Source organism: Physella acuta, unplaced genomic scaffold (assembly GCF_028476545.2).
Source record: "Physella acuta isolate Inbredline_101_S28 unplaced genomic scaffold, ASM2847654v3 ptg000329l, whole genome shotgun sequence".
Classification (NCBI taxonomy): domain Eukaryota; kingdom Metazoa; phylum Mollusca; class Gastropoda; family Physidae; genus Physella; species Physella acuta.
Window position 1 is genome coordinate 203,050 of NW_026731848.1, and position 27,998 is coordinate 231,047.

Sequence of the window (27,998 nt, forward strand, 5' to 3'; positions counted from 1 at the left end):
AATTCACATGTTGTACACCTGAGACGAGCAAAATTCACATGTGTCTCTAAAGGTCTTGATTAATGTCGGACTAAATTTTTACATCTTTAATAAACTTCATCAACGTAGCCAGTAATGGGGGGGGGGGGGGTAAGAGCGTTGAGGCTATTTTTGTTTTTCTAGACAGTGAATTACATTAATACATGACAGGAGATGTAATTAGGGTTAATGAAGGCGCTCATCTGAAGTCACCACATCCATGTTGGTTGATAATAAGGACGCCATCTTGAGCTCAATCTGCACCTCACTAAAGGCGTCAATTTTTTTTAGTCAACTTGAAACTACATGACAGACTGCACATTCAAATGTATATTATTATGTTGTTGGCTATGGTAGAAGCATTTAGTCAGCTATTAGCATACTTAACAGACATAGCCCAGCTAGTCAGCACATTCGACTGTATATGGTGTTGAATATGATAGAAGTTTGTGTTCGTCACTAGTAAGTCACATAGACGCACCCCAGATACACAATCCCATTATGTTTACTCAGTTGGATCTTTTTATAATGTAATCAAAGGTGCGAACTGAGAAATGGGGGAGGGGGGCGATATTTAGTCTGTTGTGGAACAAGAGGCGTTAGTTTACATTCTTGACTGCATTACCATTATAAGCGCTCATCTTTTTTTTCTGTGATACTAGAGGTAGCAACAGCTTTCAAAGTGGGGTCTATACCGTGTTTAAACTATCGATCTCATTTTTATCGATAAAGTTGGAGTGGAATATTTGCTAAATTTTGACGTAGCCAGGGCACGATTTGTATTGATTCTCAGCTTGTGGTTGTCTTGCGGTTAGCAAAGCGTCTGGTTGATAATGATGTTGAATTTGTTCTCGTGACTATTTGCTATCAGCAATCAATATATGCTTTACCCGCTAGTTTCTGTGTACATGATTTTTAAAAGGTTTAGTTACCAGCCCCATGTGTAACACTGCTGTCTTTTTTAAAGACGGGCAGTAGGATGAAAGACACTTTTGCAGACTTCTGATGACTTTCGATGAGAGAGACTTCTCCTATAGATAGGCAGTTTGTTGAAAGAGACTAATAGAGGGTTAATGGAGTCTTAAATACGTTTACAAGTGGACATTGTTCTTTGAGATCGAGTGACACGGATGTAAAGTCTGCGTTTCCATACCAAAAGCAAAGCTAGATGGTATATATCTGATATATATATCTGATATATATATCTGATATATATATATATATATATATATATATATATATATATATATATATATATATATATATATATATATATATATTCATTTATTTATTTTGTAATTTCCGGTCCCTCACCACAAAAAATATGAATACCTTTAAATCTCATTTGTAATATATTGATTCGCTGTATTCTAGTTAGATTAGTCAGTGTTTAGACTAGTTAGATTAGTGTAGGGTTTAGACTAGTTAGATTTGTAGGGCTTAGGCGAGTTAGATTTGACCGTGTTTGTTAGTTATCAGTAGTATAGATAGTTCATCAACCTTTATTTATACAAAAAGCCCTTCTTCTCTCTGTTAGCCCTAGTGTTTTGTTACCTATTGGAGGTTGTGTTGACTTCTGTGAAACGCTTGACTGCACACAAGCTGTGTGACTGCATTTCCTCGACCCATTGTTGCAATTGTTTTTTTTTGTCTAGCCAATGTATACACCTCGTCAAATCTTTACTTCTATTCGTAACAGAAAATGTTGTAGATATGGTTTACATTGGAGTGAGGCAAGCCTACGTTTATAGATACAGTTTACATTGGAGTGAGCCAAGCCTACGTTTATAGATACTGTTTACATTGGAGTGAGGCAAGCCTACGTTGATAGATACTGTTTACATTGGAGTGATGCCAGCCTACGACCAGGACGATAGATATAGATACCTCTGTCGATACGCTGACCTCAATCAGCTGTGTGTTGGACACCTCGCCACTGCAAGCACATCCCAGAGCCATTTGACACGGGTCCATTAACCATTGTTCGACACCACCCCACCGCAAGGCGTAGACACACGAAAGGACCTGCTCACGATCATGTGCGTAACAAAAAGATTCCCTGAACCCATCCCATTGCGTTCTGTGACTTTTGTGACGTAAAGATTCAGTCGGAAAAATACCCGGATCTGAATAACACCTACGCAAATTGTACCTGGGAAATTTGGGTCTATATTTAGGGGTCACTCTCTTACTTTCTGGGGCTAAATCCTAACCAAAGTTTGAGTGTGTCGAAATCTGTTCTCGTCTAGAGAAAAGACGCTCCATTGCAAACATAGGCGGTTTGTTGATTTAGAATTTTGATGCAGTCTGTGTCTACACGACAATCCTTTCATGTCGACAGGTGACCTATTTTATCGCGTCCTGTGACGTATGTGAAGCATGACGGGATGGATAAAAGACGACACGACAACCGGAAGGGAATGTTGTAATCCAAGTAACAAAAGACTTTAAAGAAGGGAGAAGTCGGGTCATTTTCAATGTAAATAGGCCTACACTTTATAAAAGAGTTTATTTCTTTGTATTATCCTATTTTTTGTTATTAAACAATATTTGTGATGTATTTAATTTAAAAAAACACGGACCAAAAACAGCTGTGGTAGCATTTTATAGTATTTCACAATTTCAATAGAGAAAATTGCTTTGAGATACGAGCAATTTGACAAACTAGCATAGTTAAATACGAAACGAGTTAGGCTTCTCTTCCGCTGTGCCCCTTTCTCCGCTACCCCCCCCCCCCCCCCCCATTGAACGAAATATAATTTTTATATAAAACACGTACTATTACCAGTGTTCGCCCGCCCCCCCCCCCCCCCCCACACGGAAGATTTAGTCCGCCGCCACTTCCGAAAGCTTCAAATGCCCTCCCCCACCCGCCGTAGAAAAAAGGAACACTGGCCATAAACCCCAAGAATGTCAACCCTCCAGGTTTTTTGCTACGTGTTTTTTAATTCGAAATGTGAATTTTAAAATGAAAAACATGTTTTAAATACACTGCTGCTGCAAAAAATCTAAGCGAATTCTGTTTTAAAAATACCTTTTAAAATGCAGAAGTCATACCTCCCCCCCTCCCCCCACCCACACCTCATCGCCACACATTACACTACTACGTGGATTGCACAAAGTGCAGGTAAGCTTTGAAATTTCTAGCGCTAGATACCGCCTCAGCTTTAGAGACAGAAACAAAGTGGCACCAAAGTTAAATGAGCAAACGTTTGTTGTTTCCTGGTCAGTCTGATGGTATCGTGCTCCGTGCTAAGTAGAGCCTTCAAAAATTTACCCACATTTTTTCCCTCTGTCGGTGTAAATTTTCATTTAACAATAATTTGTATATTGATTAAAAAATCTTATACTAAACCATGCATTAGAATCACAAAAAGGCATACATTGACATCATTATTTCAAGTGCCCAAACAACAACAGAACTTGATAGATTAAGAAACATCGGGCGTGACAAAGAGACTTCTATTAGCACTAAGTTAACTCCTGCGGTCACTGGTCATGTCTGTCTACATGTATGGGTGAGAGACATGGACCCTCAACACTCAACACATACCTTCCAAGAAGGGTCCAAGTCCTGGAAATGAGATTTCTATTTTTACGCAGATTCCTAGAAATCTCATACAGAGATCAGATAACTAATAAAAGTCAGTGAAAGAATCACTAATGCGATTGGTCCCTTCTTAGAGTCTACTGAGAATAGTCATAACAAGAAAACTGAGTTGGTGACACACGAGCCTGTCCTGAACCATAATGCCTGGGCACGGTGCCTGGAGGAAGAAACATTGGAAGGTAAAGACGTCATTGGGTGGATGACATCAAAGATTTGATTGTTGCTCGTTGGGGAACTACCCAGGTCAGACCTTGACAGATGGCGAAAAACTATGTGAAAATCAACTGTGGTGTGCTATAGACACCAAGTAGGGGATAAGGGACGATTGATTTATTAATTTATATTGCAGACAACATTAAGTGACCCTTATCAATAAGTCATGTATTGACCCCTGAAGTCATGTATTGACTCCTATCAATAAGTCATGTATTGACCCCTATCAATAAGTCATGTATTGACCCCTATCAATAAGTCATGTATTGACCCCTATCAATAAGTCATGTATTGACCCCTATCAATAAGTCATGTATTGACCCCTATCAATAAGTCATGTATTGACCCATGAAGTCATGTATTGACCCATGAAGTCATGTATTGACTCCTATCAATAAGTCATGTATTGACCCATGAAGTCATGTATTGACTCCTATCAATAAGTCATGTATTGACCTCTATCAATAAGTCATGTATTGACCCCTATCAATAAGTCATGTATTGACCCCTATCAATAAGTCATGTATTGACCCCTATCAATAAGTCATGTATTGACCCCTATCAATAAGTCATGTATTGTCCCCTATCAATAAGTCATGTATTAACCCCTATCAATAAGTCATGTATTGACCCCTATCAATAAGTCATGATTGTATTGACCCCTATCAATAAGTGATAACCTGTGGATTAGCTATTGGGCCCTGGTACGAGCCAGATACTAACTTTGTTTATTCGTTTACAGTTGGCGTTAGATTGTTACAATGTTAAAATAATTGTTTTAGCTAATCTGATTTTAAATATAAAGACAACGTAAAAATGTTTTAAAACATAAATTTCACGAATTACGTTTTTAAAGTTTGGATTAAGCACTGACATATATTGTGTGAAATGTTTTCCCCATGTGCAGTTGTTTATTTATTCTTGTAATGCAAATCATGGATTTATTTTATGGAACACCTACAAGATCTTTAAACTTGATTTGTATTTGTATAGGCAAGTATATTTGCCACATTGGCCTTTTCATGTATTCTCTGAATCTTCCAGCCAAAATTCAGCTTGTTTCTTTTTCTAATCCAACTCTACCCACCTTGAGTAGCCTTAGAGAGACTGCGGTCAATACATCATGACCATTACTCTCTGACGCGACCAGATTGGCCATACTTCATGGCAGTCATTTCTTAAAACGTTTAATTAAAAAAAATTATTAAAATCCATGAAAACCTGCAAGGGTAGCCATGTAGGCATGTAGCTATGTAGGCAGCCATTTTGTAGCCCGACGTCTATCTAGTTGTAGATAAAATACACACCTCTCCACTCGCGCTTCTAATTATCTCGTCTCTAATCAACGTTCACTGTTTTTGTTCAGATTCTTTACAAATGTAAACCAAGAAACAATAGTTACGGTGTATTTAATTTCTAGTTATTATAGACCCGCTTATACGCCCTTGATTTATATTTATCCGCTGTTGAGTTTTAAAAACTTAGCCGCCAGGTTTAGGTTAGACTAAAACTTAACGTTTTATTAAAATTTAATTAAATGATGTTGATTAGTACATAATAAGTAATAATTTAAAAAAAATTAAGTTGCCATATCTGATCTGACGGCCAGTAGTGTTTATCTGCTGAAGGTGTGGTCATCTCTATGACCCACTCTTACTGACCCGAATGGGAAAGTGCTACTGCCTCACGTTTATCACTCGGCCACACCTATGCCAACAAGACATATAGAACATTAATGTATTTTAAACTCCAAGGGAAGCGAGTTTACTTTATTGCCTGTGCCCTAAAGAAAAAATAAATCATAGGTTGCATGTATCTGATTACATGGTATGTGAACAGAACTGACATTAGGAATACTACTTTTATTTCCTCAGCCTTAGGCTCAACAGTAGGCTCAACAATAGACTCAACAATAGGCTCAACTTTAGGCTCCACCATAGGCTCCACGCAAGACATCCTGGGTGAGACATACTCATCAGTACACAACATCATCAGTACACAACATCAGTACACAACATCATACGTACACAACATCACCAGTACATAACATCATCAGTATCCAACACCATCAGTAAACAACATCATCAGTACACAACATCAGTACACAGCATCATCAGTACACAACATCAGTACACAACATCATCAGTACACAACATCATCAGTACACAACATCAGTACACAACATCATCAGTACACAACATCATCAGTACACAACATCAGTACACAAAATCATCAGTACACAACATCACCAGTACATAACATCATCAGTATCCAACACCATCAGTAAAAAACATCATCAGTACACAACATCAGTACACAGCATCATCAGTACACAACATCAGTACACAACATCATCAGTACACAACATCATCAGTACACAACATCAGTACACAACATCATCAGTACACAACATCATCAGTACACAACATCAGTACACAACATCATCAGTACACAACATCATCAGTACACAACATCATCAGTATCCAACATCATCAGTACATAACATCATCAGTACACAACATCATCAGTACACAACATCATCAGTACACAACATCATCAGTACACAACATCATCAGTACACAACATCATCAGTACACAACACCATCAGTACACAACATCATCAGTACACAACATCATTAGTACACAACATCATCAGTACACAACATCATCAGTACACAACACCATCAGTACACAACATCATCAGTACACAACATCATCAGTACACAACATCATCAGTACACAACATCATCAGTACACAACATCATCAGTACACAACATCATCAGTACACAACATCATCAGTACACAACATCATCAGTACACAACATCATCAGTACACAACATCAGTACACATCATCATCAGTAAACAACATCATCATTACACAACATCATCTGTACACAACATCATCAGCACACAACATCATCAGTACATAACATCACCAGCACACCACATCATCAGTACATAACATCACCAGTACACAACATCACCAGTACATAACATCAGTATGCAACATCATCAGTACACCACATCATCAGTACGCAACATTATCAAAGCAATATTACCCTGAATACATAAGCTTCAGCAATTATAATATTAAACAACTTTTAAGGTGAGCGTGGTTGTTACAATACTTGTTTAGTTATAGATTTGGGGGGGGGGGTGAAGTTTGTCACATAATTCTAGAATGGGGATCATTGGGGGGGGGGGGGGGCACTCTCTTTATATAATAACTGGTTGGTGTGGTGGGTAGACAACATTCGACTAAAATTATTTTAGTTTTTTTTTTCTTGGTTTTTTACAAATTGTTTTTGTTCATGTAAGAGTGTGTTTACATAAAAAACAAAACTGAGAAAATGCCTTGCTGTCTGCACTCTGTTTCTGTGTCTGTCTGTTGGTCTGTTGTGTCTCGTACGTTCCTAAAAGATGATGAATCAGACTGTTACCGTGAATATCCCAGGAGGTTGCAGCTTTGAAAGCGACATCTGTTGGTGGCAGACGAGCGGCTGGTCACGGTACCCAGGCCCCAACCGTCCAGTTCCGTATGCACCCCTGAGTGACCACTCAACGAACTCGTCGGATGGACATTTCCTGGTAGCCGACCTCGCGAGTGGCCAGGCAAATGTCGCGAGCTTTTACAACCAGGTAGGGGAGCTTATCTCAAGATTTAACTATCTTGATGGTGATTCGGTTAGTTAATCATTTATGATTTGGGAACAAACAAACAAAAATTTAAAAAACGACCAGAAAGAAAGTTAATTTTTGGACGTCGCTAAACCATAAATCCCTATCTATCTATACCATATAAGCAAGGTTGTGTTATTTCGTATTTTGTTTCATACATTTCATTCTCAAGTAAGTCAAGTGTTGAATTTGCAATCGATTTAAGTAATGTTTGGCGTTAGGATTTAAAGGGTGCAGTTGTGTGTTGAAGGAGGGGAGTTAATCCCCCACTGGTATCCGCTGTGTGCGTCTGTGAGAAATCTTACCAGAACTACACACTAGTATTAGCAGTGGGACTAAATTGCCCCTGTACGAAGAACGGTTTAGTCTAAAGCGTTCTTCGTACAGGGGCAAGTTAAACACACAGCCCACACGTAAACCTATGTTAAATATCTAACGGCAGTATTGTATACTATTCAAATAACATTGACCCAGCACAAATCTTGCAGCATGTGCCAGCGACATCAAACAAATCCCAGTGCCTGACCTTTTGGTACTACCTGTTTGCTCAAGATCGACAACTCGGCTACCTACGGGTCATAGCGGGAAACAGTTTTGAAAATGAAACTATCGAAAGGTATACAACACGGTTTACTCTAGGAATCGGGCATACAATTATTTTTTTCACGCACGTTAATTAAAATAACATTTCTGTTGGCACCACCCCTCTAATTATATATTTCTAAGGACTCCACCCCACACCCCAACCCCAACGGTACAAGTAGGCCTGCTAGCTCGTCATGAGTGGTAATCTATTTTTTTTAATATGGGAATTTGTGTAAGCCTACAATATTATAAGGAAAACTGCTGGTATCTTCAATAGAAATAATTGTTATCCAATATGAAATCAACATAATAATAAATATTGTTTTAATTGTATCACTTTTTTATGAATAAATAATTACAACCTTAAAAATTCGAAATATCAAAAATAAAAAGTAAGAGTCATGTTATATTTTCAGTTTTGCTAATAGTCTAAAGTCTAAACAAACAAGTCCGAACAAATAGTTTACTAAACAATAGATTCTAGGATCTAGATCTCTAGATCTAGATCTAGAATCTAGATCTAAATCTAGATCTACATGTATTTAGAAAATTAGTTTTTTTAAAGGTGTAGACTAACCACAAATCCTTAATAATTAATAAGTTCATTTAATAATTTAGTTTTGAAAAGAAACAAAGTATCGGACTGCTATTCGACAGCTGTCTGCTAAAACAAAATCAAAGGCGTAGGCTAACAACAGTAACAACAAGGCTAGCAGACAGCAGTTACTAGATTTCTAATTTCAAGATCTATCTATTCTAACTTTCTAAGTCATCTAGATTCTCTGTCTAGATCCTCGAGATTCTAGTGTTTAATTAATTAGGCCAACACTTCACTACTTTATCAATCGTCATTTCTGCCATGTTTTATCACCACCACTCACCACATTTTTACTTACCGCTTAACGCAGTAGTACGGCAACCCACTGTGACTGTATAGAGATTAGATCTATTCTAGAATCTAAATCTATTTATTATAATTTTATGGTAGGTTTTCATTTGGCAGGTCAAGTAGGCTCTGCTTATTTGAGAAATAAAAATGTATAATTATTAATTACAGCAACACAATATTGTGGCAGTTGAAAGGTCAATCAGACAACAAGTGGCATTTTGCTCAGGTCAACATCAGCAGGATGTACACAACCAGGTCATATAAGGTAATACAACTTGACCTCAACAACTTGGATATTCAGAACTTCAATAACAAGACTAAAAGAACTTCAAACTCATATGACCATGTCTTGTAGTTTTAAATGACATTTTTTAGTAAATTAAGGCCTTTGGCATGTGAGCTGAAATTTTGGTTTTACTGAGCAAATAAAACTTAAAACTCAAAACTACCTCGATTCTAGATTCTATCCAGTAGATTTAGATTTAGATCTAGATCTATAGGTAGGGCCAATTTTTTTTTAAAATAGGCAGATGTGATTGGCACCAAGGTTCAATCTTTTAGGTTTTCAGATGATTATTATACATAAAAAGTTACAGTTTCCATCACATTGTTTTTAATGGCTACTTTAAAAAACTACTGCAGTTAATATTTGAGACCAACATTGTTTGTAATGGTTACTTTAAAAAACTACTGCAGTTAATATTTGAGACCAAAATTGTTTTTAATGGCTACTTTAAAAAACTACTGCAGTTAATATTTGAGACCAACATTGTTTGTAATGGTTACTTTAAAAAACTACTGCAGTTAATATTTGAGACCAAAATTGTTTTTAATGGCTACTTTAAAAAACTACTGCAGTTAATATTTGAGACCAACATTGTTTTTAATGGCTACTTTAAAAAAACTACTGCAGTTAATATTTGAGACCAACATTGTTTTTAATGGCTACTTTAAAAAACTACTGCAGTTAATATTTGAGACCAACATGTTTTTAATGGCTACTTTAAAAAACTACTGCAGTTAATATTTGAGACCAACATTGTTTTTAATGGCTACTTTAAAAAAACTACTGCAGTTAATATTTGAGACCAACATGTTTTTAATGGCTACTTTAAAAAAACTACTGCAGTTAATATTTGAGACCAACATTGTTTTTAATGGCTACTTTAAAAAAACTACTGCAGTTAATATTTGAGACCAACATTGTTTTTAATGGCTACTTTAAAAAACTACTGCAGTTAATATTTGAGACCAACATGTTTTTAATGGCTACTTTAAAAAACTACTGCAGTTAATATTTGAGACCAACATTGTTTTTAATGGCTACTTTAAAAAAACTACTGCAGTTAATATTTGAGACCAACATGTTTTTAATGGCTACTTTAAAAAAACTACTGCAGTTAATATTTGAGACCAACATTGTTTTTAATGGCTACTTTAAAAAAACTACTGCAGTTAATATTTGAGACCAACATTGTTTTTAATGGCTACTTTAAAAAAACTACTGCAGTTAATATTTGAGACCAACATTGTTTGTAATGGTTACTTTAAAAAAACTACTGCAGTTAATATTTGAGACCAACATTTTTTTAATGGCTACTTTAAAAAACTACTGCAGTTAATATTTGAGACCAACATTGTTTTTAATGGCTACTTTAAAAAAACTACTGCAGTTAATATTTGAGACCAACATTTTTTTAATGGCTACTTTAAAAAACTACTGCAGTTAATATTTGAGACCAACATTGTTTTTAATGGCTACTTTAAAAACTACTGCAGTTAATATTTGAGACCAACATTTTTTTAATGGCTACTTTAAAAAACTACTGCAGTTAATATTTGAGACCAACATGTTTTTAATGGCTACTTTAAAAAAACTACTGCAGTTAATATTTGAGACCAACATTTTTTTAATGGCTACTTTAAAAAAACTACTGCAGTTAATATTTGAGACCAACATTTTTTTAATGGCTACTTTAAAAAACTACTGCAGTTAATATTTGAGACCAACATTGTTTCTAATGGCTACTTTAAAAAACTACTGCAGTTAATATTTGAGACCAACATGTTTTTAATGGCTACTTTAAAAAAACTACTGCAGTTAATATTTGAGACCAACATTTTTTTAATGGCTACTTTAAAAAACTACTGCAGTTAATATTTGAGACTAACATTGTTTCTAATGGCTACTTTAAAAAACTACTGCAGTTAATATTTGAGACCAACATGTTTTTAATGGCTACTTTAAAAAAACTACTGCAGTTAATATTTGAGACCAACATTTTTTTAATGGCTACTTTAAAAAAACTACTGCAGTTAATATTTGAGACCAACATTTTTTTAATGGCTACTTTAAAAAACTACTGCAGTTAATATTTGAGACCAACCTGGGATCCCAAGAAACAGGTGTGGCTGCAGTGGATGACACACTACTGGAGATCAAAGACTGCTCCACATCTCCAGACATTGCTCAGCCTACACCTCCATGTATGTTCTTTTCTTTCTGATAGGTTGACATTTTCATTATTTAGTTGCTTATTCATACATCTATACTTTGTTCACATCATCAGTACCTTCCATTTGTTATTTACCTGTTAATTTATCTACATTGTTCTCGATGTTGTTACCTTCCATACGTGAGATTGAACAATCTCTGTGTTCACAGCAGTGGTAGATTGTAGTTTTGACAACGGCCCATGTGACTGGCAGCCAGCCAAAGGCATTCCTTACAACTTCACTTATACAAACACACGCTATGTCACAGGAACTCGTAAGTATGTTTGGTCATCCGTAGTGGACCATATTGTCACCACTGGTTGTACCACCAACTGGTCATCTGGTTATGTAGTGGATTGTACAGTCACCACGCTATAAACTGGTCATCTGGTTATGTAGTGGACTGTACAGTCACCAACTGGTCATATGGTTATGTAGTGGACTGTACATTCACCAACTGGTCATATGGTTATGTAGTGGACTGTACATTCACCAACTGGTCATCTGGTTATGTAGTGGACTGTACAGTCACCACAGGCTGAGATTTAAACTGGTCATCTGGTTATGTATTGAACTGTGAAGTCACCACAGGCTGAGCTATAAACTGGTCATCTGGTTTATGTTTCCCCAGCTCTATTGGGTGCTGTTATCATATGGACCTGAAAAGTCATCTAGATTTGTTCTGGTTTCTAACTCACTTTAAAATTTTTTGAAAAGCCTACACTAAATAATGGATGTTAGAATGAATGACAAAACTACTTTAATATGCTGATACACTAACCAAACGATGTAAGAATGAATGAGAAAACTACTTTAAAATGTTGATACATTAAATAATGGATGTTAGAATGAATGACAAAACTTACTTTAAAATGCTGATACACTAACCAAATGATGTAAGAATGAATGACAAAACTCCTTTAAAATGTTGATATACAATTGATGTAAGAATGAATGACAAAACTCCTTTAAAATGTTGATATACAATTGATGTAAGAATAAATGACAAAACTTACTTTAGAATGTTGATATACAATTGATGTAAGAATGAATGACAAAACTTACTTTAAAATGCTACTACACTAACCAAACAATGTAAGAATGAATGAGAAATCTAGTGTTAACTCAACAGGCTACTACCTGTCAGCTGACAGCTCAGTGTTGCCAGAGAATTCTCTGTTGTATCTCTTGTCACCAACTTTACCACCAGCAAACATTGGCTGTTTCACCATGGTGTACAGGTACCCTTTCCCTACAGTTTAAGTTTTTTGTTAGCAACATAAAACTGTCATTGTTTTTCTAGTGTTAAATATATGAGTGTTATACACCAATATTTAGATAGGAAGTTAATTTCCAGTCCACATTAAAATCTTGTTAACCTGTATTGATTGATTGTTTACTCGTGCTCTCTAGGGCAACCAATACAGGCTTCTCTGACATCAGTTTGCTTATGTTGACTGGATCCTCCAGTATTGCTGTGTGGCGCCTTCACTCAAACAATAACAGGTGGCAGTCAGCCAGTGTAAACATAGCAAATAAATGGGATCATAAAGTGAGTACGCTCCCCTTTTTTATGTTAGTAAACATGATTTTAATTTTTAAGATATATTTGATAAATATATATTTTTTTTTATCATGATTAATAATTTTTAAATTGGCAATAAAAAGCATATATTCTAAATCTATACAAAACATAATCTGCAAAGTTTTTTTTTTTTTAAAGCTTATGTTGAAAGTGAAAGTAGGAATTCCAGTCTATGGCAGTGTGGCAATTGATGACATCAAACTTAACCATGGAGCATGCAAGAGAGGTACCATGCCAGATTATTTAATGACTCAAAGATATATCGTTTTACTGTTGTAGTGTATTAAAACTCTGATACTTTTCCTTCATTGAGACAGAAAAATGTTCTAGTTAGTGTATCATTATTTAATGGAGGCCTATAACTTTATTGTAAAAAGATATTCAGCTAAAATATATATGAAATTAATTCACTTCAAATTTATTTCATTAATCATATTGTGCCATAATACACACAATAAAAAAACTTCTGTCTTTAATTCTTTCCTTAGAGGGTATATACAACTTTGAAGATGGAAACTCCAATGAGTTTACACAAGTCCCAGCCTCTGACTTTCTGTGGCCAGTGAAGAGGGCAGACAGTACAATACTTGCTGTTGATCACACCTACACGTCTCCTCTAGGTGAAATTGTTAACCTGCTTTAGTGGCGCTTTTTAGAAGATATTTTTAAATTAAATGAAAAAGTCCATAAAATTTCTTCGCATGGTCTATAAAGAGTAAATTAAAACTTCCAGGCCACTTCCTGCAAGCGGATCTGAAGCCTGTGTTTGCTGGCTCAAGCTCACAAGTTGAATCACCTTACTACCCTCCCACTAGGGAGGAATGTTTTTTCTTCTGGTACGTCAAACTGGGATCTAACACAAGCACCTTGTCCATCCTCAAGTCTGTCCAGAGTGTAGGGGAAGAGGTGGAGATGGAGGCATTGTGGGATACTGTGGGCAGTACCACTTCCTGGACCAGAGCATATGTGGATATCTTTTCTTCAGACCCTTATAAGGTATGTGGGATACTGTGGGCAGTACCACTTCCTGGACCAGAGCATATGTGGATATCTTTTCTTCAGACCCTTATAAGGTATGTGGGATACTGTGGGCAGTACCACTTCCTGGACCAGAGCATATGTGGATATCTTTTCTTCAGACCCTTATAAGGTATGTGGGATACTGTGGGCAGTACCACTTCCTGGACCAGAGCATATGTGGATATCTTTTCTTCAGACCCTTATAAGGTATGTGGGATACTGTGGGCAGTACCACTTCCTGGACCAGAGCACATGTGGATATCTTTTCTTCAGACCCTTATAAGGTATGTGGGATACTGTGGGCAGTACCACTTCCTGGACCAGAGCATATGTGGATATCTTTTCTTCAGACCCTTATAAGGTATGTGGGATACTGTGGGCAGTACCACTTCCTGGACCAGAGCAGATGTGGATATCTTTTCTTCAGACCCTTATAAGGTATGTAGGATACTGTGGGCAGTACCACTTCCTGGACCAGGGCATATGTGGATATCTTTTCTTCAGATCCTTATAAGGTGTGTCAAATACTCAGACCAAAAGTTTTCACTAAATAACTAAACATTTCAGGAAAATAAAGGCTACATTTTATTTCATTGAGTTAGCTTCAGGTGCAGAGATAATTTATGTGTGATACTGCAATTAAACAAATATGATCAGATATTGTCTGATATTTTAATATAGTATCACTTATAATATTTGCATTCCTCATAACCCATTGTGAAATAAAACAAAATAAGAACACATATTTTACAAATATACCAATAGAAAATTTTCTTAACTCAGACAGCTGAGTAAATGTTATTAAATGAGTTATGAGGCTATAGGTGAAAATTAATTTTCCTGGCAGCTAATTTTTCAAGTGGATGTGGGCATCAACCATCTACATGACGAGGTCTACCTGGATGACATCAGTTTCAGCACGTTACCTTGCCCAGAAATAGCTGACTGTGACTTTGAGGGGAGTTTTGTCTGTGGTTACACAAGTTCCAGTGCTGATGAAGTCTTGTGGCGCCTGGTCTCTGCCAGCAACCCTGACACTGTCATGCCAGTTGATCACACCACACTGTCTGACAGAGGTCAGAACATTCTAGAACATTTAGTATCAGCTATAAGGGGTGCTATATTTTATCACAGATTATTCATCCCTGCAGTTTTAATGCTTTAGTTCATTTGTTATCCAAACTTGTATTTTCCCAATGTCCCACAGGTTCTTACATGGAAGTTGACTTTCCAATGTCCACTCCTAGGAAATTGTCCATCAGACTTACCAGCCAGCCCCTGATAGCAGCAGCTGTACGCTGCTTCAGTTTTTGGTTCTATGGGAGAGGTTCAGGTGAGTCTATGTTTGTGTCCGAGCATTTTACTGTAAAGTCTTGGTGTTCTGTACCCTGAACACTGAACACAACCTTAATTTCATTATTTCTTACAATATAAATTACCCAGCTAATAGTTTGATATGTGAATATTACCAAGTTTTGGTCCATAAAATAAAATAAACAATTGTGTTAATTTTTTTCTTATCGTATGAAAGATTATAATTTTATACTTTCTAGGTGTAAGGCATACATAGACTATTTTAATTTTACATCCAGGTGTACTAAAACTATATATTACAACTGAATCGTACGAAAGCATACTTCTAGAAAGAGCAGTTAGTGATGACTTTAAACACAGAAGTGAGCGCACTTGGAGGAATTTCCGTGTGGACATCACAGACACCACCTTGCAGTACACAGTTACCATTGAGGCGGATGGTTATCCCAACTCATCCTTTGCTGTGGATGACATCACGTCCGTCCAAGGCCAATGTGTTGATATGGAGAAAAGTGGTGACATTCAAGCCAACTTTGGACCCCAGCTTGACCGTATGATTAACTATAGGCCTTTAACTTGACCGTATCATTAACTATAGGCATTTAAATTGAATGTATGATTAACTGTAGCCCTTTAAATTGACCATATGATTAAGTACAGATCTTAGCTTGACCAGTTTTAAAATATATCCTGTTGTGTTTTAACAATAAAAGTAAAAAAGTAAAGTTTCCATTTTGGACCTGGTGGCCTATGGGCAGATAAAGTCCTGTGCTCTACTGTCCTGTATTAAAGGCCTGACTTTTATTTTATGCCTGAACTTAATATAAAAACCTATTTTAATAATGCCTATATAAATTGCCTGTGTTTGGTCCTCCCTGAACTGAAGTAAGTCAACTTGTATTTACAGCTGGCAAAAGAATGGTTGGCTGTGACTTTGAAAATGGAACATTGTGTGGCTTTCAGCCTGATAACAAAACAGACTTGAACTGGTCAATATTTTCTAGTTCTTCTAGACATACTAAGAGTACTGGACTAAACTTTGACCAAACAACAAGCAGTAAATTTGGTAAGATCTAATTGTTTGATCTAGATCTAAAGTATGGAGTCCTTTAAAAATTACTCCCTGCAATGGTGCTGGTTATCAAATTATCAAATCAAGGATTTGTTCTTCAATATTCTTCACTTGCAAATCCTACTATCACAATAGTTTACTGTCAAAACAATGTGAGTTACTTGTCCCTGTTGGAAATAACCCACATCTAATCTAGTTTGACACACAACCTTTTAAGTTACATTGCTGAAATATTTGTTTCCATTAAACAAGAAGAAATTATTTTAATTGTTCAATAATTGATTACATATTGCTAAGAAGTATCTTTAAACATTTTAAAAGGTTATGATTTTTAATATTTATTTATTCAGGACACCATATTTATATGGATGCATCAGACAAAAACATGATGATTTTTTATATTTATTTTTTCAGGGCACCATATATATATGGATGCATCAGACAAAAACTTGATGATTTTTAATATTGATTTATTCAGGGCACCATATTTATATGGATGCATCAGACAAAAACTTGATGATTTTTAATATTGATTTATTCAGGGCACCATATTTATATGGATGCATCAGACAAAAACTTGATGATTTTTAATATTGATTTATTCAGGGCACCATATATATATGGATGCATCAGGCAAAAACGTGTCATCAGTAGCCAGGTTAGTGAGCCCTATTGTCAACACTGGAGGTAAAATCTGTGTCAGCTTCTATTACGGGATGTACGGGTCAAGTGTGGACAGGCTGGCCTTGTACGTGAGACAGGCTGGACAGGGGGAGAAACTTTACTGGACCAGGTCAGGTAATCACGGCCAGAGGTGGATACACCAGATGGTGGAGGTGGCCGGGGACTACCAGCCCACACAAGTCATCTTTGAGGGGGTGGTGGGGAGGACTGCGGAGAGTGATATTGATCTAGACGAGGTGTGGATTTACAACCAGCCCTGTCCACCTAATGGTGAGTCGCTGTAGGACCAGCTTGGGCTGATGAGTGATTAGGCTTTTCAAAAGTTGGTATCATCATTTTCTAACTATGTGAAATTTTTCAGTTTTGTTCTTATATTAGTATGGTCAGACTTAGCCAAATGTCAGAGATGAAAACGCAAGTCACTTGTATTTTTAGGGTACTGTGACTTTGAAGATGAAGAGTCATGTGATCTTGAGCAAGACAACATGGATGATGATGATTGGACATTTCATTTCCTAGCCAGCTCTCTGCATAGATTAGCTCCCCTTATAGACCACACATATGGAACAGGGGAAGGTAACTAATGGATTTTTAACTGGATTTAATATGGTCTGATTTATACCATAAATGTACCCACATATTTGAAAATACAAGATATTACATTTTATTTAAACATTCACATTATTACTTTACCGTTTCAAATTTACACTGCTACCTATATAGATGGGTTTTTTTTCATTTTCATTACACTGTTATTTGTTTAAAGAATTTTATCTGTCTTGCAGGCCATTACCTGTATAAAAATCTAAGCACAGAACAAACAACTGGGGAGCTGTCCAGACTGCTGACCCCATTACTGGACGCTGCCAGTGTCCACTGCCTGACATTTTGGTACTACATAAGCAACCCCCCTCAGCTGAGCAGCAGCCATGTCCTGGCTGTCAGAACCAGAGATGAGAGTGGACAGGAGACTGACCTAGGAGTCTTAAAGGGCAGGGGACTCAACACATGGAACTCTGCACACTTTTCTATTGATCACAGGTCTACGGAAAAATTTCAGGCATGTATTTCTGGTACTTTTGAATGCAGAATACATTTCTTTTGATAAAGGTTGTTTTTATTTAATTTTGTGTACAAAAATGATGCATATTAACAATAATTAAATCTGCTTTCAAATTATATTTTTCAGATAATATTTGAAAGCCAAAAAGTTGGGAGTTATGGGGCTATTGGTATTGATGATATTGAGGTAATATTATCTGATGATTTTGTTTAATTTACTTGACTTGTGTAACATTAGGGGTGAAGTTATCTCCCATTGATCCCCTATTGTTTTCAGTTATTGACAGAGAGCTGCTACACCCTTGTGAACTGTGCCCTTGAAACAGACACAATGTGCAACTGGCATCAGTCATCTACAGATGCATCACCACCATGGGAAATAATCCAGGATGGTTTGTAATTTTCCTTGTTGTTTCCCTTTACTCACTTTTTACTCTATGCACATAAATTAAATCATTTAGGTTTCCTGTAAGGTAGATAGCCTTATGTTATTTTGTTCTTTTATTTTGCATGTGTTTTCTTGTGTCTTCTGATTAAATTGTTAATTACCCATCACCAGACCACTACATGCGGGTCAGCTTCACCAACAGACCAGGCCCACCACAGATCTCCACTGTAGTATCGGAACTTGTACCTAGCACACACCTGGCTGAGTTTTGTTTTACTTTCAGTTACATGATGTTTGGAGATAACATTGGCTGTCTTAATGTTTCTTTACATGTAAGCTCCTCAAACTTTATTTTATTCATTACTTTGTATTTAATTTTAATGTTTCCTTCAATTTACCTGTGTTATACACTATTATTAAATAATAAGTAATGCCAAAGGGCATTTGTTTTAGATATTTTTGCCTGAATTTAGGTGGAAAAACTATATTTCAATTACATTGCCATTTTAGAATTAAGAATTAGTAGTAATTAAGTTTGCTACATTATTAACAATTCATTGAACATATAAGATAAGTTTTTTAAATAGTTGTTTGTTTCTTTTATAATGTTTATTCTCATGTGCTGTTGTTTTAACTCTGTCATACAAATATCTGACTGTTAACCTTTCACCATTTAAAACAACTGACTGTTAACCTGTCACTTTCTAAAAAACCTGTCTGTTAAACTTGTCCGAAACACCTGCATGTTAACCTGTTCAAAACACCTGCCTGTTAACCTGTCAAAAAACCAGTCTGTTACCCTGCCAAAAACACCTGCCTGTTTACCTGCCAAAAACACCTGTCTGTTAACCTGCCAAAAACACCTGCCTGTTTACCTGCCAAAAACACCTGTCTGTTAACCTGCCAAAAACACCTGTCTGTTAACCTGCCAAAAACACCTGCCTGTTAACCTGCCAAAAACACCTGTCTGTTAACCTGCCAAAAACACCTGCCTGTTAACAATGTTGCAGGACGTTGCCCCAAGCTCCCAGACACCACCTCCACAGGTAGACCTGACAGTGTTGAGTGAATGTGGTGAGCAAGGAGTCAGCACATGGCACACAGCTCACATCAACAAACCCCAGACCTTCAACAGCACAGAGTTCCAAGTTAGTCATCCTTACTGTGTTGTTACTGGGGCTAACCATAGTCATAACTTTTTATTTAAAACATAATCTTTAGAAAGTTATAGTAAAATATAATGGCCCAATACAAGGCAGAAGATTTTTTTAATGGTTGAAATAGCTTTTACTGCACTTAAAAATGAAATGAAAATACCCACTCTACAGATTGCCATATCAGCCTCATCAACCTTACAACCCAATAGCACAAAACTAGGGGAGATTAGAATTGCTAACATACAACTCTTCCCTCATAGTTGCTTACAAGGTAGGTCAGTTTTTTTTAAACTTCTATTATAATAACAACAAGATTATTTTTTTTTTTTGTTTTTTTTTTTCAGTTATATTTTCCAATAATTTTGTGGTGTTTTTTTTTTTATAAAATAGGTTAAACATTCAAACAATCATATGAAGACTTCAACAAGTCTAAATGTATTAGAAATGGTTTCAGGTCTCCAAATTAGTGTCTTGAAAGTAGATTTTACATCAATTTTTTTCAATATCACTGACTGGTATTATTTACTTGCCCCACTTTAAATTAAACATGTAGAGAAAGCTAGAGAGAAAGTGAGGTACAAATTTGTTGAACAGATGTTATTTTATTGTGGCTGCCAACTGCTTAAATACTAGTTTAAGTCCCAATAGTTCTTTTCACATCCTTACAACAGAAGAAAATGTGAACTACACCTGTAGAGACAGCCAGACTGTGATCAGTTTATCCAAAGTTTGTGATTTTATCAGAGACTGCCCTGCTTCAGATGATGAGGAAAATTGTGGTGAGTCACTGTGAGCTTTTTTGGGAGGAGGTGGGAAGGATTGGGGTAATGACAAGTCTTAGCAATGTTTATGATTGTTTTAATGATTTAAATAAATATTTAGGCACCTGTAGTTTTGACAGTAATTTCTGCCACTGGGTGGATGCCAGCTTGGGCTCAGAGAAGTTTGGTCTAGCCTCTAGTATCCCAGGCAACAATATGCCGTTAAACTATCTGGGCCAAAATAAAGGTGAGACATTCGTCTATCTAACTTATATTTTAGCAACCCATTTCTGTGAGTCGAGGCGTCTACCATGTTATTTTTTTACTACATAAATTAATAAATATATCTTTAGCTAGACAAATATGTATGAAAATATTATGTTCTTAGTAAGAAGTTCTTATCTAAATCATCCCTTAACCCTTGTTGGGGCCCCACAGATTGGTGTGTCTAGGGCTAAATGTTAAAGCTAGAATAAGAATATAATCATTGAAATAATTTACTTATTTTCAATAGACATAAAAACTGAAGATCACATTGGATCTTTAAAATACACAATGTTTAAAAATATCAATTTACTATGTTAGTTATTGTTAAAGTACAATGAATCATTAGTGTTGATTGTTTAAATTTTAGCTTACAAAAAATAGTTAAAGTATATATGATATTATAGAGAAGCATGATAATTTTGTCAGGATATGATTGTAGTTGTTCTGTGTTCAGGTGATTATGTGGCTGTGGAAGGAGACCCTGACACATCACAGACTTTGATTGACTTGGTCCTCACCCAGGAGCTGGGTCCCTCACCCCCACAATGTGTCCTCAGATTCCTCTACTACCTCCACGTCAGTCTAGACTCAGGTGATGTCCAATTCCCCTAGATTAGTTACTTTTTTTTCTAATTACAGCTTTAAAAAGATTTTTAAATCAACAGTTCTATAGAAGTAGATATTAGTTTGTTTGGAATGTCAACATAAGAATATTGTCTAGGTACCATTTTACTAGGCTAGTTCTTCTATATCATTTTAGAGGGTTTTTTTTAACTTAAAAGACAAAAGAGTGATGTAGCTAATAATTTTGCCTTACTTGTCTAACAGAAATGTTTTTTTAACTTAAAAGACAAAAGAGTGATTCAGATAATGATTTTGTCTCACTTGTCTACCAGAATTTTTTTTTTAACTTAAAAAGACAGAAGAGTGATGTAGCTAATAATTTTGCCTTACCTGTCTACCAGAACTGGGTGATCTGTTTGTTGTGCTGGAGGAGGGTGGGGAGGAGACAGTCATCTGGAGAAGTTTGAGAGTCAGCAGCACTGACTGGCATGAGGCTCAAGCCATGATTGACAACATTCACTCTCGTTTCAAGGTTAGTTCATCAATCAGCACTCTCCCTTCAAGGTCACCTCATCAATAAGAATGTAGATTAAATTTCAAACCTGATTGATGACATCATTTCTTAACATTTGTATTAATTGCTCATTGTGTTTTAATTATTTACACAAAAACTGTTCCAGCTTCAGTGAAACTATTAGCACACACAAAAGGCCTCAAAGTTAAAGCTTAAAATTTACATGTTTATTACACAACAATTGTCTCAGGTTTAATATTATAGATTTGTTTAGTATAAATTGTTTTAAATTCACTTCAAAAGATTTAATTACATCTAGTTATAAACTGTTTAAGCTTCAGCTTAACAGATTTTTTTGTTGTAAATTATTTTAGCTTCACTTCCGTGCCAACCAACTCGGCTACCTGCAGACTATTGCTATTGACAACATAGAGTTTGTAAACTGTATGTTTCCAGGTATGTTCTGTGTATTGTGTTTTTTTATCTGTGCGATGGCATAAAACATGTTGACGAGTAATACTTAAATGTGCCGCAGGAAATGCATTCAGACATTACAATTAAGTATGAAGAAGAAGATAGAATACGTCTTTTGAGAAATGTTTGCATTTTATATAGCAAAAAAAAAACAATCTTATTTTGAAACCAGAAATTCTTAAATTGGATATTGATAATAAATAAGGAAATAATTTTTAAATTTTAAAACTTTTACTTTTGCTTGTAAAAAATTGCTGTTTAAAAAATTGTCCACTTCCTTACATGTGTGTGAACCAGTTTCAGTGTTCAGCAGTGGTGTGTGTGCCCCACCTATGTTTGCCTGTAAGACAAATGTAACTTGTGTACAGGAGAGTTCTGTCTGTGACTACACTGACAACTGTGGAGATGGGGCGGATGAGGACACCAACATGTGCAGTCAGTAGCTTTTATTTGTTTCATTCATCAAACTTTAGTACATGCTGCACTGGTATTTAGCAGTCACTGGAAGTTTAATATAATATGTTAGCATTCAGAAATATCTTTCATCTTTTAGCAAATTATTGAAATCAAAGATATGGTATCTAGGCTTAGACATTAATTTAAAATTTAAAAAAAAAATCTTATCAGCTGTCTCTATAAACCTGTACTGACACCATAAACTACTATCACCTGTAGTGGCCCCATAAAATCACCTGCAGTGACCCCATAAAATCACCTGTAGTGACCCCATAAAATCACCTGTAGTGACCCCATAAAATCACCTGTAGTGACCCCATAAAATCACCTGTAGTGACCCCTTAAAATCACCTGTAGTGACCCCATAAACTGCTATCACCTGTAGTGACCCCATAAACTGCTAACACCTGTAGTGACCTCATAAAATCACCTGTAGTGACCCCATAAACTGCTATCACCTGTAGTACCTCTCATGTCAGGTGCTTATGTCAGGGACAACTTTGAATACAGCCTGGGGAACTGGCAACAAGACCAGGGTGATGACCTTGATTGGCACCGTCACCAAGGTCAAGGGGTCAATGTCTATGATGGTCCACGTCGAGATCACACACTAGGAACTCATTTTGGTAAAATTACTCAAAACTTATGTGTGTACCTAGCTGTAGCTAAACTTTTGTTTGATGGATGACTAGTTGTAACTAAACTTGAGCTAACCAGATGTAAATACATTACAAACTAGCCAGATAAAATTTTTTGTCATCTCCTCAGGCCACTACATGTTGTTTGAAACAGCTGGACAGCAGGCAGGTCAAAGGTCACGGCTCCTCAGTCCTATGTTTGCACCATCTGACCAGTGTAAAGTGGGTGCTCAAATAGTTTTTGACAGTTTTTGGACACATCTTTCTGTCACACACAACAAATATTTGTTTCGTATATTATTGTCTGTATTTCATACACAACAAGCTTCTGTTTTTCATACACAACAATTGTCTGTATTTCATACACAACAATTGTCTAAATTTCATACACAAGAATTGTCTGTATTTCACACACAATGTGTCTCTATTTCATACACAAAAACTGCCCAATTAAACTCTATGTTTTTGTCTAGATGAGATGGCATGTGTACATGTATGGGACAAACCCTGCCCACCTCACTGTGAGCGTACGCACAACAGTGAGAGGACCAGAGACAGTGGTCAGTGAGTTAAAGGAGAGTCTGGGTGACACTTGGGAGTCACGCGTCAACCTGCTCAACATTCAAACTGACTTTCAGGTGAGCCTAGGTATGGGAGTGCCGCGTCAAATTGAATTACTTTCAAGCTGTCTTTCAGGTGAGTTTAGGTGACACTTGGGAGTCACGCGTCAACATCCTCAACTCTCAAACTGACTTTTTGGCGAGCCTAGGTATGGGAGTCACGCGTTAACCTGACTGTTTAAAACTACATCCATTTGGATGTTTTAAGTTGGAAATTTCACTTTAAGATGTAGATAGCTCGTTACTTAAAGTGTTACAGTTTTTTATCTAACCAGTGATAATAATGTATTCAATTGCCTTCAGGTGGTGATAGAAGGAGAGGCCACAGGCTTGCATTCTTCCAACATTGGCGTTGATGACATCAGTTTTAGTCTAGAGTGTGTGTTGTCTAACAGTAAGTGCTTTGTTCATTTAGTTTACATGTCTTTAAAACATTCTAACAGTTATAAGGTTGGTAGATTGAATAGTTTTAATAGGCATCCATTTCTAGATTTTCTCTACTCGAACTACTTATCATGTCTTACAAGACACTTGAGATCCTTTTTTTATCCTGGCTAAATATCTTTTAATGTAGAAACATAAATAAAACAATCAATTGTTATTTGATGATTGTTATTTGATGATTGTTATTTGGTTTATTATTTGATGATTGTTATTTTGATGTTATTTGATGATTGTTATTTGATGATTGTTATTTTATGATAATTATTTGATGGTTGTTATTAGATGATTGTTATTTGATGATTGTTATTTGGTTTATTATTTGATGATTGTTATTTGATGATTGTTATTTGGTTTATTATTTGATGATTGTTATTTGATGATTGTTATTAGGTTTGTTTTTTGATAATTGTTATTTGATCATTGTTTACTTTTTGTCTACCAGAGACACTTCCAGAAGGTTCCGCAGCCCCCACCTCCTCCCCTCCCTGTGGTGCTGGTCAGTTTATGTGTACATCTGGACAATGTATCAACCAAAGCCTTGTTTGTGATTTTGTGACTCAGTGCATGGACGCATCTGATGAAGCGCAGTGTGGTAGGTCAGACAGTGACAGTGTATGTCAGGTGATACACAGATGTATGTCAGATGACAGACAGATGTATGTCAGATGACAGACAGATGTATGTCAGATGACAGACAGATGTATGTCAGACGACAGACAGATGTATGTCAGATGACAGACAGATTTATGTCAGATGACAGACAGATGAATGTCAGATGACAGACAGATGTATGTCAGATGGACAGTGTATGTCATGTAAACTAAATGCCATGTCCTGTTGTTGCCTTAGGTTCCTGTACCTTTGAGGCAGGTGAGTGTGGCTGGACAGATGAAAGCCTTGGGGACAAGGTGTGGTCACTACTGGCTGCTGGGACAGTTGGCACACCCTACTCTGATCACACTTTTAGTGCCACTGCTTTCAAAGGTAACACTTGAGATTTTTATCTGACTTTATTGAAAGGTAATACTTGATTTAGTATGTCTGTATTTAAAGGTAATACTTTAGATCTTAATCTGACTTTTATGAAAGATAACACTAGAATTCAGCACAACTGTGTATAGCTAAAACTAAACATCTTGGCGCTTTACTTAATTCTTAGATTTTAGTATGAATATATCCTTTAAAAATTCATTACATTCTAAAAGACTTTTAAGATTTTAACACAAATTAGGTTAATAATAACACTTAGATTTTTAGCATGACTTTTCTGTAGGTAGCACCTAAGTAAAGATGAAAGTAAAACCGAGTTGAATATTTTAATTAGACAATTTATTTACGTTTAAATTTTGAAGGATTTATTGTGTTTACATTTTAAGGCTACAGTTACAAGATGTTCTTGTCTTGTAGGTCACTACTTGATGCTGGACCACGGTGTGGGCGTGGCTGACCTGCCTGCCTATCTGGTTGGGCCAACTCTGACAGCTACAGGCAGTGACTGCTCCATGGGGGTTTATGTTTTCATAGATAACCCAGGCAATGGTGAGTCTACGGCTGGAGAGTAGGCTACAGTAGTGGTGACTAGGTAACACATCAGTGGTGATACACAGAGGTATGTGGTGAGTACATTAGTGGTGACTCATGTAGGTAACAAGCCAGTGTTGACACACAGAGGTAAGTCATATTAATGTAGTGAGTGATAGGTTGGTGCATACAATAGAGGTGAATAGGTTAGAGCCTAGTGGTGACACATGGAGGTAAGTCATGTCACTGGGGAGTCATAGGATGGTGGTGAGCATATTAACATTTCCAATAGAGGAAATAAATAAAATGCTGCAATCAAAACATAATTATTGTATTGATGCTAATTCCAGTTGCAGTTGAGTTTGGATTAAGAAATGGCACAGACCCATTCAGAGCAGTGATAACCTTGACCTCAGTTCATATTGGACCCAGTAGTGTGCCTGGTGGATGGCTGAAGTACTCCTATCATATTGGCGCCCTACCTTCAGGGTCACAGGTAGGGACGGGATTTTAAATACACTTTAACAAGGGGAAATTTATTAAGAACATATCTTTTAGATAGATAAAAATATAATGACAACTTTTAGATTGTGTGTTTGTATATGAGCTTATTTAGTGTGTGTAGTGGGAGGGGAGCTTACTAGAGGTCTTAGATTGATCTTAAGATTTTTACTGTTTGCTGTTATTTAGGTTTTCAGTACTTTGTTTTTTAAGTAAAGCCTTTTAAATTGCAGAATATTTCATTGTAAGACATTTTTCATAAATTTTTACATTGATCTAATCTTGCTCATGGTTTTTTCTAGGCTTTTGTGAAGGCGAGTGTGGTGAACACATCAGCAACACTTCTGCCACGTTTACTTCTGGACGACATCAGCTTCAACAATTGCCAGCCAGATGTAGTCTCAAATTTAACAGGTAGGTACATACATTTACAGATAAAAAACAAAACAAATAAATCTATCATTTTTTTAATTTTGTATTTTATTACAATATCAATTCAACCCACTTGCCATTTGAGTAAAACCAAAATTTCTTTAAGATGAGCAGACTTGACCGTCTATCAACAGATGCAACTTGTGACTTTGAGCAAGATTTCTGTGGCTACTTCAATGACTACACACAGACTGGTCAGTGGGTGCGTAGTGTTGCCACTCCAGCCAAAAGTGGACCACAACATGACCACACCACAGGCCAGGGTTACTTCATCTACACCAGGTTTAATCCTGACTTTAATCATCAGCGTAAGTTGGTCTTTTTCTTTAGTCTACACTAATCTTGACTATAATCCTGTCATCCTGAGTAGAATCATCAGCGTAAGTTGGTCTCATTCTTTAGTCTACACTAGTTGTAATCCTGACTGTAATCCTGACTATAATCATCAGCGTAAGGTGGTCTTATTCTTCAGTCTACACTAATCTTGATTATAATCCTGACTATAATCATCAGCGGAAGTTGGTCCTTTTCTTTTGTCTACACTAGTTGTAATCCTGACTAAAATCCTATAATCCTTACTATAATCATCAACATTAGCCTACCTTTTCTTTAGTCATTTATACTAGTTTTAATCTTGATTATAGCCAACATTAGTTAGCCTACTTCTTTAATCAGTCATTTATAAAGACTAAAACGACTTATGTAAAATAATTTGTAAAATCCAGAGTACATAAATCATAAATTGTGTTTCATTTATCTAGAAACAGTGGCCAGACTTTTGACTGGCGTATTGGATGCCAGTGGCCTAAAAGATGGCTGCCTGTCATTCTTCTACAACCTGGTTGGGCTTGAGGTATCTTTAAATGTTTTCCTGGTGGAGGAGAGGAACCAAACTTTAATTTTCACCCAATCTAATGTGGACAACACTTGGACATATGGACAGGCTAGAGTCACCCCCACACAACAGTTTCAGGTGCACTTTCAATCAGCAGCATCAACATTGAATCTACATCATTCAATACACATTATTTGA

The 27,998-nt window shown here is 36.3% G+C and overlaps 2 protein-coding genes across 2 annotated transcripts in view; both read left to right on the forward strand.

The window, feature by feature from the left end:
- The first annotated feature begins 7,263 nt into the window (after positions 1–7,263).
- LOC131940767 (MAM and LDL-receptor class A domain-containing protein 2) lies at positions 7,264–27,998 on the forward strand. Its single transcript, XM_059299560.1, has 41 exons — positions 7,264–7,482; positions 8,010–8,137; positions 9,164–9,260; positions 11,365–11,482; positions 11,661–11,765; positions 12,624–12,732; positions 12,905–13,043; positions 13,215–13,302; positions 13,565–13,696; positions 13,810–14,072; positions 14,216–14,226; positions 14,403–14,457; positions 14,944–15,172; positions 15,304–15,429; positions 15,689–15,961; positions 16,318–16,476; positions 17,089–17,436; positions 17,602–17,742; positions 17,952–18,226; positions 18,356–18,415; positions 18,506–18,620; positions 18,788–18,948; positions 19,627–19,764; positions 19,945–20,044; positions 20,445–20,552; positions 20,656–20,781; positions 21,256–21,393; positions 21,767–21,897; positions 22,254–22,335; positions 22,651–22,788; positions 23,289–23,435; positions 23,578–23,669; positions 23,921–24,085; positions 24,371–24,461; positions 24,954–25,103; positions 25,361–25,495; positions 25,919–26,050; positions 26,383–26,528; positions 26,836–26,947; positions 27,100–27,273; positions 27,727–27,998. Exons 1-41 carry the CDS (start codon positions 7,264–7,266, stop codon positions 27,996–27,998), a joined length of 5,928 nt encoding a protein of 1,975 aa, XP_059155543.1.
- Positions 27,115–27,998, forward strand: part of LOC131940760 (MAM and LDL-receptor class A domain-containing protein 2) — a 28,069-nt gene continuing 27,185 nt past the window's right edge. Inside the window, exons 1-2 of the mRNA XM_059299550.1 lie at positions 27,115–27,273; positions 27,727–27,938. The gene's annotated coding sequence lies outside the window, so the exon portion shown is untranslated. The remainder of the gene's footprint in view (positions 27,274–27,726; positions 27,939–27,998) is intronic.

Excerpts from the sequence above, each read along its gene's own strand:
- LOC131940767 (XM_059299560.1), top strand. The coding sequence starts at position 7,264 with ATGATGAATCAGACTGTTACCGTGAATATCCCAGGAGGTTGCAGCTTT. Across the intron at positions 13,697-13,809 it reads CACCTACACGTCTCCTCTAG|GCCACTTCCTGCAAGCGGAT; the intron begins GTGAAATTGTTA and ends TAAAACTTCCAG. Across the intron at positions 26,051-26,382 it reads CATAGATAACCCAGGCAATG|TTGCAGTTGAGTTTGGATTA; the intron begins GTGAGTCTACGG and ends TGCTAATTCCAG.